Source organism: Crocodylus porosus, unplaced genomic scaffold (genome assembly GCF_001723895.1).
Source record: "Crocodylus porosus isolate Cpor-Errol unplaced genomic scaffold, CroPor_comp1, whole genome shotgun sequence".
NCBI classification, from domain to species: Eukaryota; Metazoa; Chordata; order Crocodylia; family Crocodylidae; genus Crocodylus; species Crocodylus porosus.
In genome coordinates this window covers 8131432-8147038 of record NW_017728936.1, presented here as the reverse complement: position 1 = coordinate 8147038, position 15607 = coordinate 8131432, and the positions used below count along the sequence as shown (strand labels likewise).

The 15607-nt window shown below is 44.2% G+C and overlaps 1 protein-coding gene across 4 annotated transcripts in view; it reads left to right on the top strand.

Annotated features, from left to right (window-relative positions):
- GRAMD1B (GRAM domain containing 1B) overlaps positions 1–15607 on the top strand; it is a 176051-nt gene that overhangs the window by 49749 nt on the left and 110695 nt on the right. Inside the window, exon 2 of one of the 4 annotated variants that reach the window (XM_019547046.1) lies at positions 339–1179. In XM_019547046.1, the coding sequence (XP_019402591.1) occupies positions 818–1179 (362 nt within the window). In that variant the 5' untranslated portion in view covers positions 339–817. Of the gene's footprint in view, positions 1–167; positions 1180–13242; positions 13395–15607 lie in introns of those variants that run through there. The other 3 variants (XM_019547045.1, XM_019547047.1, XM_019547048.1) reach the window with 3 other exon arrangements.

The following is a 15607-nucleotide window of genomic DNA, read 5'->3' as shown; positions in this document are numbered from 1 at the left end:
CACTCCTGGCCGGCTCCTTCCCCTCCCTCTGCCGGGTAGGACATCCAAGCAGGAAGGTGGGACGTGGGGGAGCCCGGCCAATCAGCTTGTATGAAAAGTTATTTTCCTCTCTTTATCCATTTTCACGAGCCTGATTTGCAGCCGCGGTCTAGTCGGTAATACAGACCCCGTCCCTTGGGACCGGGAGCGCGGTTACATTTGCAGCAGCTGCCTGTGCATGTCTGATCGGCTACAGAAAGCAAACACCTTCCTCCTCCTCCGCCTCTGCTGCGGACTCCTGATTTTATCTACTGTCATTGCTTCCTCCCTCTCTTTCTCTCTCTCTGACCTCCTCACAGCTCCACGCCGCTCCCCGCTTGCTCGGTCTCTCCAGAAGATGCACAGCTGAGTTTTCCACCCCAGCTCCAGGAGACTTTTCACTGAGGCAACCTGAGGCACAGAGGAGAGAAAGCGCTGGCAGTGGAATGAAAAAAGCCAAACGCGAGCCCAGCCGTCGCCAGCAACCCCCCGCTCTGACGCTAAGCTTGCTGCCCTGAGAGACCAGGCAGGGGAGAGAAGTTGTTTCTCAGAGAGGAAGGGGCCAGGGAAACAAAAGAAAAACTCGAAACTAGCTTTGCTCGTGGCATGCCCAGGGCCTGAATCCCCTGCCCGTTAAATGAAAGCACTTGAGGAATCGAGTTTTCTGACTTGAGGGAAAAGGAAACATGCTGAGCTGGGTGAGGGAGGAGAGGGGCAAGCTTTAGTTGTGTGGTGTGGTTTGCACTAAGGTCAGACAGAGCCAGCCTGGGGGTGGGAGCGGAAGGAGAAAGGGGATCTAATGCCAGCTGCCAATATGACAGAGACCCTCCAGCTCCCGGCACTGCAAGTCCCAGAGCAGCAGGTGGTGGAGTGCGGCCGCGCCTGGTCCAGCTCGTCCACCCCCACCCTGCGCCGGAGGCGCCTCAAGATGAGGCGGATGAAGAACGTGCAGGAGCAGAGCCTGGAGGCTGGCAGGTATCAGGATTCGCCCTCCCCCAGCAAAGAGTTTCTGCAGCTTCCCTCCATCGAAATCACCCCCTCAAGCGACGAGGACACCCCCTGGTCCAACTGCTCGACGCCCAGCGCCTCCCCACGGCGCAAGCGCTTCTTGCTCCGGAAGTGGCTGCGCGTAAGAGAGAAGAAGGAAACCAGTGAGAGCAGGTAGGTCACTGGCCAAACCTCCTTCCTCCCCCACAGCCAAGAAGAGTCTGCCAAGGACAAGGTGGTGAGGCCCACGCGGAGCTGTAGGGCGGGCCCACCGCGTGCCAGGGCTTTGTCTGCATCTGGTGACTGGGCTGCGTGGAGTGGTTCATTAAATGGTTGATGCCTCCATGCTAAGAAGCGCGGTCCATTGGCTCCAAGAGTAGACTCTTGCTTTGAGATCCAGAGGTCTTGGGGTCCATCTTGTTTCACGACTAGTCCCATACTGGTCATCAACTTAATGCTAGTGAAAAGAGCGGGGATCGGTGGCTGTCGAGACTGAAGTCCTGCTTGTGTCCATAAGAGGTGGCAATAACAGGGTGATTTTCCAGACTGTCTTTCTTTGTGCCTGAGGCCTGGCCTCTTGGAGAGGGTGAGCGGCTTCTCTAGTAGGATTGCCAAGGCAGGTTCACGTAATGCAGGACTCTCTCCTTTGGGAACTGGAGGTAGCTGAACTGGCTCAGACGGTGAGGAGGGTGGAGCAGGAGGTGTATTGGCCTCGGGGCTAATGCACAGGATTAAACACTGGGACATCACTTAGTTTCTCTTTGTGCTTTGGTCCCTTAATTTGAAGAATGAAGGTAAACCCTAATTAGTCACAAAGAACTCTTGGGGCTTGTCTGCCCTACAGGAAAGTTAGCGCCCAGTCAATTAGGGTGTGAATTTATGTGCACTATCTGTTCCCCTGTAGTGTGTTTTTGTACGGCATAAGGTAGTGCCACATGGAGCATCCCTCAGCTACCGATGCGCTAATCGGTCCTGGCGCAACACAGCAGCAGGTCGATGCAGCTGTACTGCTTCCGGTTCCAGAGCCGACACACAGAGCTAGCTCAGGGTATGGTACTGCCTTATGTCACACAGACAAACCCTTAGGCAACGCTAGGTGGAAGGTAGTATATACCATTTTCACACCACATCCACCTCTCAGGTGTGCACAGCCCTTCCACGCCCCCTGTGTGTCCCCACGGAGGGCTAGCACGGTGTAGCTGGGATGCTGTCTACTCACACCCTGCCTAACTGCGCACTGACCTCCACACGCAGGCAAGCCTTGAGCCTCGCCTCTCGTATGTACTACGGGAATGCAAATATTGCCAGACTGAATGGTGTCTCCTGATCTGGGGCTGATTCAAACTGCTGACAAAGAAATAACAGCTCTCCTTTGGGAAAACTTCCTCACCTGCTGTAACAGGCATGTGAACACCAGCCAACTAGGGGTGTCGGGTGATTTTTCTTTTGACTGTAGCACAAGGGTTGAAGTTGCTGTTGCTGTAAGGATTGGTAGCTTTATGAGGCTTTTGCCCACATGCATTTTTCCATTTATTACTTCGGGTTGCAGCCCAAAGAGATATTTTTTTTATCCCGGCTAAGAGGGGGTATCTGAACTCCATCACGGCCTCTTCTGTGCATCCAGGTGCATGGGATATTAGTTTCGGTAAAAAATAGCACCATCTCATTTAATACAGTAGCCCTGTACCTTAGGAAATGACTCAGGAAGGGGAAAGCTGGGAGAGGGTGTGAGGTTCTTCTATGCAATATGTGAGTGTTTTGCACATGAAACGAGGATGGTGAGTTGTTTTTCACTGGAACTGTGAAAAAGGGGAAGTGACACGTCTGACTACTGATAAGGACACTGGCTTCCAGCAGAAGCTGGCGCTTGTAGACTTAGCTCATCACCAGGCTGGGCATTAGCTCTGACACCCCCTAAACAGAAGTGGCCAAAGGTTTCTATCAAAGCAGGTGCTGATTAGAAAATAGCAGGGTTTTCTTTTTGACAAAATAGAATTTTTCCATAAAAAAGTGGCTCATTTTGTTCAAAAGCAAGAACCCCGCTACCCAATGGGTTTTCTTATTTTTCAATAAAACTCTGTAAACATTTTAAGAAAGTTAGTTCTTTTTATTTTAAGGGGTTTTTTTAATTGGGTGGGTGGGAAAACAACTTTCTGAGCAGTTTTCTGTTGTTTGCCTCAGCTCTACAGGTGCATATTCCAAATAAACCCCCCCAAAAAAGAAGAACAAGCCCAGTAGAGCATAAGATGAGCCCTTCCTGCTCTACCCCTTCTTGGCAGGCTGTCCTGCTGGCAGCTGTGCAGTTCCAGTGGCCTGACAGAGTCGTTATAGCCATCGTGCCATCTCTTGGAGACTTTAAGCCCACCCCAGTCTTTTTGCAGCTCTTCACCGAGGTTCACTTTTCTTTTATGAACTCACAGGACAGCTTAGGAAGGATTCTGCAGGAAGGATGTTCTGCGGCTGAATGCATTTTTCTAAGCGTTTTAGGAATGACCTCACAATGGCTTCCCTTGCAGAAAGTAATCATCCTGGGAAAACATCCCCTGGCACTGTAAATGGTCATTTTCACATAGCTATCATACATCAAGTGATGGTTTAGGCTACAGGTAGAGACAGCCTAGAAAACATAGGAAGAGTAATGTGCAGTTGTGTGTCTGATTACAGAGTTTAGATCTGAAGTTGAGTTGGTGGCTTTTTCAGCTGCAGAGCTTTAGTTTGGGCCTCTATGGGGGAGAGGGAGAGTAGAAAGAGAAAGATTGTATTAGGGGGAGAATGAATTGTGCAATGTGCGTGTGACATTTCCATGGTAGAGCTGATATAACTTTCTGCACATTCGCCCTCCTGTGCATATTTCTTCACTATCCTTGACTATGTTTTTGAAATAGTGACTGGAAAAAAGCTAAAGGAGTTCCCAGATTAGGTGGCATTAGCATACCACGGCCAGCATGGCACCTCCTCGTCTCATACGTTACAGGCTCCACATCTACCTTTATGCAATGGAAAATATATCAAGTTTTTCCAATGGGGAAATCAAGTTTTTCCTTTTCAGCCCGGAGGAAAACAGCATCTAAATTATTCTCCTGCCCCTTTCTGCTTAGCGTGCAAGCTCAGAGAAAGCAGAGTTTTAGAGGTCAGCAGGAAGAGGAGAAACACAGAGGCCATTGCTGGGAGTTGGTCCTGGAGTACCTGGGGGAGTTAGTGAAGGCTGCTCCCCAGGATAGCACCGCTGTGTGATGCACCTGCCTGCGGCATGTACTGTATTCTTGGAGGAGCAATGGGAGAGGGCTGGCTACCTCAGAAACAATCTTCATCCTCATCCATCCTCTTCCAGTTAACTGTACCTCCAGAGGCCACGTCTGCACTTTTGGGGGTACCAACTTCACAGCATGCCCTGCTCACCCTGCCCTGCTACTACTTGCACTTACAAAATGTAGAAGTTCAGTGAAAACTGTACTGGGGATGCCCACTCCCAGCCCCACACAAACCCACTTTCCCCAGCAGGTTTTAGAGCAGCTTCAAAAGGCAGACTCCAGTGTGGCTTCACCATCCTCTCTAGGTTTGGGGCAGGCGTTGTTGGGCACGCGCTCTTCTGGCAGTGGCAGCAGTGCAGCCTGGATGCACCCGGGGAGCACTGGCTCTTCCAGAATGGGATGTTTCCTGTCACTGTTACGTGAAGATGCAGTTTTCCATGAGAGTCACATCACTTAATGCTTGGTTCATACATTTTAAGATCAGCAAAGACTATCAGGATCCTCTAATCTGATTCCTGAGTAACGGAGGCCAGATACTTTTTCAATCGTAATTGTTTTGTCAAGCCTGTATCTTGCAGCTGAACAGGAACATGGTTTTAGCCCATCTTGATTTAAAAACTTAACGTGAAAGAAAGCCCTCTCCCTACCTTGTTAAGTCATAATAGTGAACTGTCCTTGCTGTAAAACAGCTGTGCCTTGTTTCTTACCAGAACTTATGCAGCTTTTGCCAACTGAAAAGCTGTCACACTGCAGTGGCAAGTGCATTTTTAAGAATCTAGTAGACCTGACTGTCAGCTGAGTGTGCATCACACCAACAGACGTAATTTTCCAGACTTGGGTAGGGTTGGTTTCAACCTCAGAAATGTTGCCCAAGCACAAGAGCTCAAACCGCTCATTCTTTTTGAAGACCTATCTTTTCCTGAGTATGAATTGCCTGCCATTTCGCTCAAGCTCCTAGTTAGTTTGGTGATGGCACAATCATAAGAGACCAGGGCAGCTGAAGAGATGGTGAATTAAGAGTCTTGTTTGTACAAGACACTTGTGCCAGCTTAATATCCATGTAGGTTAGGCATTAAAAAAACCCATAGTGAAAGTAAGTTTTTTGTTCTGTTTGTACAGCTCCCGGCACAAAGGGGTCCTGGTGCATGCTTGAAAATCTTACATGTGGTTGCACCACATAAATAATAAATAGAGGAACATCCTTCATCAGGCTGAGAAAACAGTTCCTAGCTTTCATCCCTCAGTGTGCCATGGTTGCTATTTCATCTTCAGAGTAAGAGGCCCATGGTATGGAAAAGCGAAGTATTATTATCAGGGCAGAAAGGTGGCAGCCATAACCACATCCCTCACAGGCAGACAAATGCAATCTGTTGTATGGGACTACGCCTGTGATGAACATGCATTATTTATGCAGCAAACCTGATAGCACGTCTCTCTTAATGTATTGTTTAGTTATTAAAAAGCATTTGCATAATTTCTGGAAGCATGTGCAAATTATTAGGAATACTGAAAAAAATGATGAACCAGGGCCTGTCCAAAATAAAGGGAAAATTTCTGCTCCTTCCTGCCTCTGTCAACCCCCTCCCACCCCTGCATAAATAACAAATGTGCCCTTTTACACACACAAGTATTGTCAAAAACAGAGAGTAAATAGCTGGTTACTGTGCTGGGCCTCAGGAATCAACAGACCTGAGCTCTGATATGAATACCTTATATGTGAGGTATGTAAATGATTAATGGATAAGGTACTAATTGATGGTACTTAACAGTCTCTAATGCATCCTCAATTCAGGAGGATTGATATACAGCAAGTGGTTGTTTGCAGGTGTCTACCCGCTTTTAGCGTTATAAGCTGAAGATGAAGGCCCACCAGTGAAAATTCACTGACCCCTGGACCCTTACATTTCTTAAGTAGCAAGAGCTGTATTGTATAGGTGATCCCTGCTGCCAAGACAGCGCAGGCTGGGGGGAGCAGGGTCTCTCTGCTAGCTAGATACAAGCCTACATAGCAGCTTTTATAGATTCAGTCCATACACTTTGTGGCGCAAGGTGAAGCAGCTTTGCAACTCCAGTGCAATACCTGTTTTCCACACCATTGAGCTTCCGAGCGATGATCAGCTGTCAATGGAAAGCCAGAGAATGAATATTACACTAATTTTCACCTCCTTCCTACACCATGGAAAAATCTGGCGGTGGGGGGGAGACTGGTTTTATCGAGGAAAAGCTTTCATTAAAATCTGTGACTGCTTTTGCCTGTGTAAGGGCTGAGCCACAGGAGAGGAGGCAGGGAGGAAGTAAAGACTTGTATACCAAAGAGCTCTGTGGAAGGCAAATGCTTTTGTATTCTGACTGCCAGGGAAACTGTGGCTTTGTACGTCCGTGTAGTGAGATATAACGACTTCTGGAAACAACAGCCGAACGTGAGAAATGAAACTTAACTCCTAACCTAAATTTGGTCAGAAAAGAATCTGTAGAATAAAGCTTTGATCCATAGCAGGTTACCTTTGCGGTTCTGCATTTCTGAGAAGTGCCTAAATGAGCAATTCCTTGCAACTGGCAAGCTCACAAGTGCCTCTCACTTTAAATGAATATTTGCATTTCATGGTTAAGTCGCACAAAGTGCGGGGGTGGAAGCTTTCCATTGGAAGGGTGTACACGAGTTCGAAATGAGAAGGCACCTCTTCTTCTAAGCGCCTGGGCAAAGTGGGCACTTGTGCGTCTAGGGCAGCCCATGCGATTTTTTTTCAGGCTGGAATAGCCGTACGAGTTTTCTTTTCTTCGGTATCCTGTTTTTAGCAGTGTTCAGTCACTTGATGCTTCCGGAAGGGCAAACTTTAGGCATGAGTCACATCTTGCACGGTTTAATTTAGGTAGGATGTCTGCAGAAGCTGCTTTTTTATCACGTCCAGCCACTTCATTGAATCCTGATGAGTGCATTCCTCCTGACTTGCCCCTTTTAGCTTTGTTATTAAGAAGTTCGGTTACTGCATAAAATCTGAATGGTGAGCGAATGCCATGCTGATTGGATTTGGGGATGAGCTAGAATAAGCCCTCTGAAGTATCACTGTTATCCAGACTTCCTTGTAGCTACAGACGACGGCTGGGGGTTTTCTTATAAGCAATCCTCCTTGCAAGCCTTTCTGTTCCTGGCTGGGATGGACAGATCATAAGCAAAACATTTCAGTGTTACAGTGACACTTCCCCACCTCACCTGCTCTTATTCTGGCTGAGTTGAAAGGAGAAGTGTGTAAGTGGCTGAGAAAATGAAAGACAGCATAGGAGAGAGAGAGTAATTTTTAAATCTGAAAACAGTTTGGGTTAGGTGGTGTTTGACCTTTCAGTGAAGCTGGTTGAATATTTAATAAATAAGATAAGGCATGCATATTTCTAATGAAAAGCATGAAATGCGGTTCACTTCGATTCCTGCAATCCGATGATTTGTTGTACGTTAGCACTTGGATGAATGCCAGTGTTTCTGAGTCTCAACAGTTGTGGTTGTTTGGCAAGCATCTTACTATATTTATGCCATTATTTGTTGTTCCTTAGTTGAAATGTTTGTCTTCCCATATTCACAGGACTTAGGCTGGCCAGCCACATGACAAAAGAAAAGTGAAAGCAAGCAGTTTGCAAATAGCTAGAATCTGAGTGTTGCTCATCCCACCTAATCAGCAAATACTTACTGAAGGGACCGTCTACATCTTCTGCGGTGCAGAATCCTGAGCCCATAGCTGGCATTTTAACAATTCATCATCATCATTATGTTCATCATCATGATTGTCCTCAAGTTAGTTACGTTTTCATTATAAAGACATTTGCTGAACGTGTGGATGGAAGGGGCTGGGCTGACAGCTGTGCAGAGGGATGCTCTCTCTCTTTTTGGAAAAGGAATGCAATCTGATATTTCCCAATCCGTGCTGGGATCATCTGAGCCCAGCAGTCTTTCCTGCCCAAGTGCAGGGGAGCTGGCCCCGATGATCCCATGAGGTCCATTTCAGCCCCCAACATCTATGAACCCTATGGGCAGAGGTTCCCAATCTTTCTGGGCTTGCGATCCCACATCTAGGGTGAGTTTAGCTCTTTTCTAACAATTTCTCTGGGTCTCATGACCCTGCTTGGGGACACAGCCCCTTCTTTGGGAATTGCTGTCTTTATATATAAGGAGAAAGCTCTTTCTGCCACTGATTCATGCCATCACCTCTGTGCTTAGAGTGGCCAGCAAGGTTACCAGTTGATGCTAACTGCACCGGTAGCTTTCATGGTGTGAGCAGCTAGCCACTAGGGAATGGACTGATGCAGCTGTCAGAAATCTCTGTTATCACTAGTAACGGGATTTGTTTTTAAACATTCCTGTTTTGCTCATGTAGCAGGCTGAGGCGGTAGAACAAATGAGATCTTGGACAGGAAGTGCTTGTTCTAGTCTTAGAAATAGCTACACAAGCTGTAGCTAGTACAAGGTCTAAATTCAGTGTTTCTTTTACACCCTGTCCTGTTACTCCTCTGCCTTCTGGCCAAAAAAATGTCCTTCAGGCAGGAGACACTATATGTAATTAGAGGTTTGTAGGGTCAGAAAACCTGATTTCACTTTGGGAGCTCTGGCAAGTCACTGAGCTGTCACTTTGTCATTTCTGAAGACGGATATCAGCAACTTGTGCCTACCTTGGGAAATCGCTGGCCAGAAAGGAGAGGGTGTTGCAAAGCCTTACACATCCCCATGGTAACATTTTGCTGCCTGCCCGCTATCGTGCATTATCACCATGGATCCTGGTTTTGTCTGATTTTTCTGGTTTAAAATAACCCCAAACCCACATTTTTCCTGTGATGAAAATGAAACACCACCAATATACATTTATATATATTGCATTTAAATCCCAGATTTCACTGATGTCATTGAAATTAAGTCCTTTAAACTCAGCTTTTAAATTGGGGGACAAGTGTGGATTTGGGGGTCACTTTTTTTAAACTGAAAATCTGGAGATGTATTAAAATCGGAGAAAACCAGGGATCCCTGCTTATCCCAGTGCAGCCGTGTGGCTCACTGGATGTGAATCTTCCTTTTTCTTGTAAGAAAGTGTTATGTTAACTTGCTGATTTTTGCCACGAGGGTTCCTGTTTCCCCTGAGAATTTTGCAGCTGCACGCTGCAGGAAAGCCGGGCCTTCAGGTGCTTCCCCCTTTCTTTGCTGCCTGACTGCCCCAGGGTTATCAAGGGAAAACCCTTCTTGCTGAGTGAGGCGATTGCAGGTGCACTTCGGGCTCTCATCCTCCTTTGGAATTTAGGCCAGTGAGTTGTGCTTATTTCCCCCCCACAGTGACAGTTTTCTGACCATCCTGAATGGGGTCTTCCTTTTAGGATTCATACTTCTGATGGCAGGAGTTTCAGTTTGCCCAGACTGATGAATTATTCATGGTATTTTGGGACTGGGGCGGGGTTCTTTCGGCCGAAGGGGATCTCATGGCACAATTCTGGGAATGATCAGCAGAGCTCTCAGGGTCAAGACCAACACAGAGATTGTTTTCGGACCAGCTGTTACATCTCCTCGAAGGGAAAGGCTCGCGCAAAGTCACTGTCAGAGAAATGCCCAGGGCTTCCAATGTTGTGTGAGATTAGCAGGCAGAGTGCTGCCATCCAGATCATCAGAGCTGGACAGCGATTGTCAGTGCAACATTTTACAGGAGAAATACTTTTTTGGCAAAATGGATTTTGTCCATCTGAATTTTGTGTTTCCATTAGGAAAAAAGTTGGGCTTTTACCAACATCTGCACAAAATTGAAGAAAGCTATTCACAACAATTACAACATTTTCCTTTTTGACAGACAGGGATTTGTGTGTGTGTGTGTGTGTGTGTGTGTGTGTGTGTGTGTGTGTGTGTGTGTGTGTGTGTGTGTGTGTGTGTGTGTGTGTGAGATATCTTTTATTGGACCAACTGCATGCTTGGGATATGAGCTTTTTTCTTGCGAAAATGTTATTTTCTTTTGAAAATGTTTTCCTGGCAAGTTCAACAGTAATCATGATTATTAGTAGTAAATGAGTTTGTTCCTATATTTTTGGTAGTGGTGCTCAAGATAGGCTAATTATTTTGGATTTTAAGTAGGGGCAGTCGCTGTCCTGTTGAACTCAGAATCCAAAAACAGAACAAAAATCCTGGAGTGGGTTGAATGGCAGAAACAGATAAATAAAATGACAATTATAACTCTGAATGGAAACAATGGGATGCCAATTTAAATTCACTGAGTCATGGGATTGCGTTATCCATTACGTGCACCTCCCTATTAGTGTAGCAGTTAGATGTAGGCAAAAAATCTCTCATAAGCATTTTCTTTCTGAAATCATTACCAAAGTTGTGTCATTTATAGGAGAGACGTGTTTGACTATTGAGCAAATGCTCCTCTGTTAAAAAAGTTTGTTATGTGGGTAGGCAGTCAGACCCAAACCATCTAATGGGAGGAAAAATTAAACCACCTGAATGCTAAATATTAGATGGACTTAGAAGCTAGAAGCATCTCTCTATGAAACTCTTTGGTAACTAGTTCTGGAAAACAGTGAGGTTTGCTATAATCCCGTGTTTTGTGAATCATTTACTAGCCAGTCTCATTAATAGATTATATCTTCTTCAGTATTGCCGTTTCTTCCTTCATGATTATCCATCTACCATAGGGAAGCACCCTCTGAATAAAAGCCTTTGAGTTTACATCAAGAATATTCAGTAAGAATATGGTACATTCTCTTGCTTCTCCACATTGGTTGAAAATCACATCTAGGGTTGAAGGGAAAGTAATTTTGTATCTGGATAATTTATCAGACACTGTTATGCACAGATCTGCAAGCCAGAAAATCCCACAGAAGTTATGTGATCTGTTTATCGTTAGCTGTGAAAAATGTTTGTTTATTTGTAACCGAATCACCATAAGAAATTGCACTTTCTATAAACTCATCCATCCTGCGTGCCTACTAGGTGTTGTTTAAGAAAATGAAATAATACATAGATCATGCAAGAATAATGTAGGTATGTCTATGTTTAAATGCTTCAGTGTAGTGGAAGGGTGTATTCTGAAGCAATTCATTTTTCAGAAGAAAATTGTTGAAGTAACATATACATATATATACACATATACGTATACATACATATATATATACACGCACACACACTTATACATATATATATATACATATACATCTTGCCATGCATATCCAAACCTCTCTCTCTCTCTCTCTCTCTCTCTATATATATATATATAAAATCATGTTGCAAATATATGTATATATAGGGAGTGAGAGAGACAGAGAGAGAGAGAGAGAGAGAGCGGGGTTTGGATATGCATGGCAAAATGTTCTTTGACCAGTAGTTGAAGATGCAATGGGAAAGTAAAATATTAGATATTCTTGCCTTTAGGTTTTAGGGGGCCAGTGTGCCAGATTTGCTTGGTATATCCCCAATCTGAGCCAGATTGCTTTAAACTGGGTGTCAAAAAATTATAGAAGTCTGACCACAAATATGTGATAGGTGTATATTAGTGCTGAGCGCTTCTAAAATATGGCCCAAAGTGCGTTAGTTGGAACGGATTAAAACCTAAAATGGTAATGGGCTATCTCAGAATAGAAGAATAAAAAAAATGTACAGAAAGATAAGAATAGTTCAAACACAGCCTATTATCCTCCATATTCTCAGGCCAAATGTATGAGACAAGTCTTTAAAATATTCAGCAAAGGTTTGAACAGGAGAAGACTGTAAAAAAGAGGGCTTAGTGAGCATTTTCTGGGCTGAAACTAGCTTATAGATTTCAGTAGCTGCCATCTCTTGTTGTTCATTTTCCATAAATATGGGTGGAAGGATTTTTTTGTGCATAAGAACATGAGTCTGTCTCAAGTTACGTGTGCAAATATGAATTTGTGCAGTTGTTCACAGTGAAACATTTTAGTCTAAGTTCAGCTGTCCCAGTGACTTATTCCAGCCCCTGTCTTATTTTTAAGAGTTTCCCAGGGAATTGGAGAACAGCAGATACCATGTGGCTAGCTTAGCAATCACACAGCACAAATAGTGGAAACTGGAAGCAATAGTGGCAGTGAATAGTCAGAAAGCATTCTGTGCTGAAACCATATTTTTCCATTAAACAGTGGATCAATAATTTAAAGTGCTTAATTTTCAACTGAGAGATAAATTGGGGAGGAGCGTGATGCACTGTTATCACAAACCTGAGCCCCATATACACACCGAGACAGATAAAGACATGGTAAGACTGGTGGAGACGGGAATGGCACAGAGGCTTTATTGACACAACAAACTGTATTCATGTTTGCAGAGGTGATAATGGCAATGATAATAGAGAGACAAATTGTCTTGGGGGTGTTGCAGAATTGAGAGAGAATATTTGGTCACATGGTGATCATACTAGGTCATAGCGGTGCTGAAAAAGGTCAGAAGAATGGTGAGAAATGAATTCAGTAGGGCCGAGGGTAGTGGTGTATCAAAAATGGGATGCTAGGAGAAATAACACTTTGAAGGCAGGGTTTTTTAGGAATCTGGGTCGGGAGCTGTTTTCTTTCCCATGGCTTGTAAGGAACTACTTTTGGAGGACTGTAGCAATAATATGCACCACTAGAAACCTGTCTCTTGTTCAGCTTCATTTCAGTTTAAGGAAACCTTAAGGCCAGTGGGAAATTAGCATTAGTTACAGCCAGGATCTAAGAGCAATCCTTCCCAAAAGCCTTTAGAAAATCTGATCTTTCAGTCGGTGAGAAAAACATGTCTTATATTACTCAGGCTATAAATGCAAAATCTTGCGTGCAACCCTTGCACCTAAGCTGCTGAGTTAGCTTTAGGCAATACAGTCGCTTGTCTGGCATTGTCTCAGGTAACAGGCAAGTGGGGAATAGACACCTCACAGATTTAATAGTTAAATAACCTGGTTAATTTGTATTTGAGCTCTCCGGCAATTTCTGATGTATGAAATAATGATTGGAGCTTGAGAATTGACTGTAACCTCATGATAAGGCCTGTTGTGGATGTGGCGAGTCACTGGCAAGCATTCCCAGTGAAATACAGACACATCTGTCTTGTCAGCCCTACCCTCCACTTCGCTTGCGCATCTCAAAGGGGGCCTATCTGAGTTTCTGCTGAGCACCATTAAGCTTTGGGATGAGGTAAGAACTCTCTTGTTTGGTTGCTTTGCTGATTTCCTAAATTGCATTGTTTTCCAATCAGCTTCAGGTCACTCAGGATCTTGAGGGGTGGGAAATCACACAATCACTTAAAGAAAGACTGTTGTTGCCTTTACCTCTGGTCAGTTTAAAGTGTGATCAAAAGGTATGACCCAGTATGAGTTTGCACTGCTTGGTAACCTTTAAGAGGTTTAATAACTGCATTTTCTTATTTGCAACATGATTTTTCTCTCCTTTGTTGCTGTGTGCAAGGTCCACCCAATTGAGGGAAATCTGCAATACTTATATGAAGAGTGCTGTTGAATGCCTAAGGAAAGAAGCTAGAAAAATATAGTTTTTCCTTTCTGATTTCTTTCAGTTCTAGCAAGCTTAAGAAGCACAGAGAAAACAGTTGCAGTGTTCCTTTAAATGTTTAAACAGCTTTATTAGGAGAACTTTGTCCAGAAGTCCAGAAGCCAGTTAGGGATGGGTGCGTGAACATTAAAGGGTTTAATGTTCAGTTTGGCTTAGCCTTCAGAAGTCAGGCATTCTTATGAGATTCACCGGTTCTTCTTGTGCTGTTCCTGGGAAATGAAATCCTTTGAGAAGGAAGCAAGCAAGGTTCTCTGGGGAGATGTGACATCTTTTATTAGACCAACTGAGTAGGTGGAAAAAAGTTCTTTGCAAACTTTCGGGAGCAGTCACCCTTCTTCAGGCATAGGGCAAACTGTTTTGTAGTATTTGATGCTTCTGTCTGTAGTCCCATCTGAAGCCACAAAGTGCAAGAAAAGCAGCTGCAAAGTCCGAAGAAGAACATTTTAGAAAAAGTTATTTGAAAAAAAAGTTTTTCTTTGAATTGGAGGCAAAAGTTGGTTTTGGTTTCTCCGTCCAAACTGGTTCATGTGGCCAGTTTCAAAAGCAGTAAACGGGAGAAAGACATGTGATGCAGAGCACCCCCCTAGGTCACTGCAGAATTTGTCACCCCCACATTGTCCTTTCCACCAAATGGTGTTTGCACAAAGGACAAAAGGCAAAATCTTTGCATGAGGAGACAAAAGACTTGTTTGCCCTTTTCCTGAAAGGCTGTTTTGGCAGAGTGCCTAGGAGTGTCAGGGATCTCTTGTACCAAGCCACTCTTATCCAGCTGATAATGAAGAAACAAGCAAGATAGTAATAGTGGAATTCAAGGGGTTTTGTAAAAATGAGATCATGGTTCAGACATATACTTTAAAAACCTATTGGCAGGTAGGTCATGCTTTTTGTGTGAACAAGTCCCCCTATTATTAAGTGCTTAATTTTTAATGCTGTTAGCTAATTTTGGAAAGTTTTCACTCTCCGCTGTAACAAAAAAAAGATGACAAAAGAGAGAGAGCAATGGCCAGTGTAGGGTATGCCCGAGGCTACAGAGAAGTTCCCAACTGGAAAGGCTTTGTCAGGTGAGACCTCCGTTCCAAGTGCTGAAGTGTGTAGTTGCTCAAGAAGTTGGAGAAAATATATTTCCTCACCTACAAAAACATAGTGAAGTTATTTTAGTCCCGCAGTTCTCAGAAAACAGTGAGTTTTCATTTATTTAATTGTTTTCATTAATGCTTTTATGGAAGGTGTTTATCAAAATGTTATGATTTTGAACATTTCTTTTGCCCGGTTTGGGTAGATGGGCAAGGTTTTTTTCTGTTTCACTTTTTTTCCATCTTGTGGTTGAGAAAAGTAGAGAGGTGGAAGATAAAGGAAGGAAAGAAAGAAAAATGATGAACTGAAACCTCCTCAACTGTTTATTTCTCAGTTTCATAGGAAACCAAACTAAAAAAAACGCAACATTTTTTTTTTTCCAAAAAATCTTCTACTTTATTAAAACAGGACACCTTTAATAGGGAGGGGATCATACCAGAGTTGTGACATGTTTACCTGGCAAGATGTGGACATGGTCCTTGAAATGGGAGCCTAGCGGTAGAATCATTTGGGAAGACACTTTCTCTCCATCAGGAGCGTGCAGAGTTCACTTCTGGATCGGAAGGACGAAGCTGCCCGGCAGTCACTGGTTTATACTCTAGTTTTGCAGTGGCTGAAGCACCTGGCTTGGAAATGGATGCACTTCCTGGATTGGGGTACCCTATGTATCATCATTTTAGCCGTCTGCAGCGCTTAGACAGTGACAGCAGTAAACTTCTGGATTTCTTTAGGGCCTTGCTCTATTGATTTTCATCATTTTTCAGTGA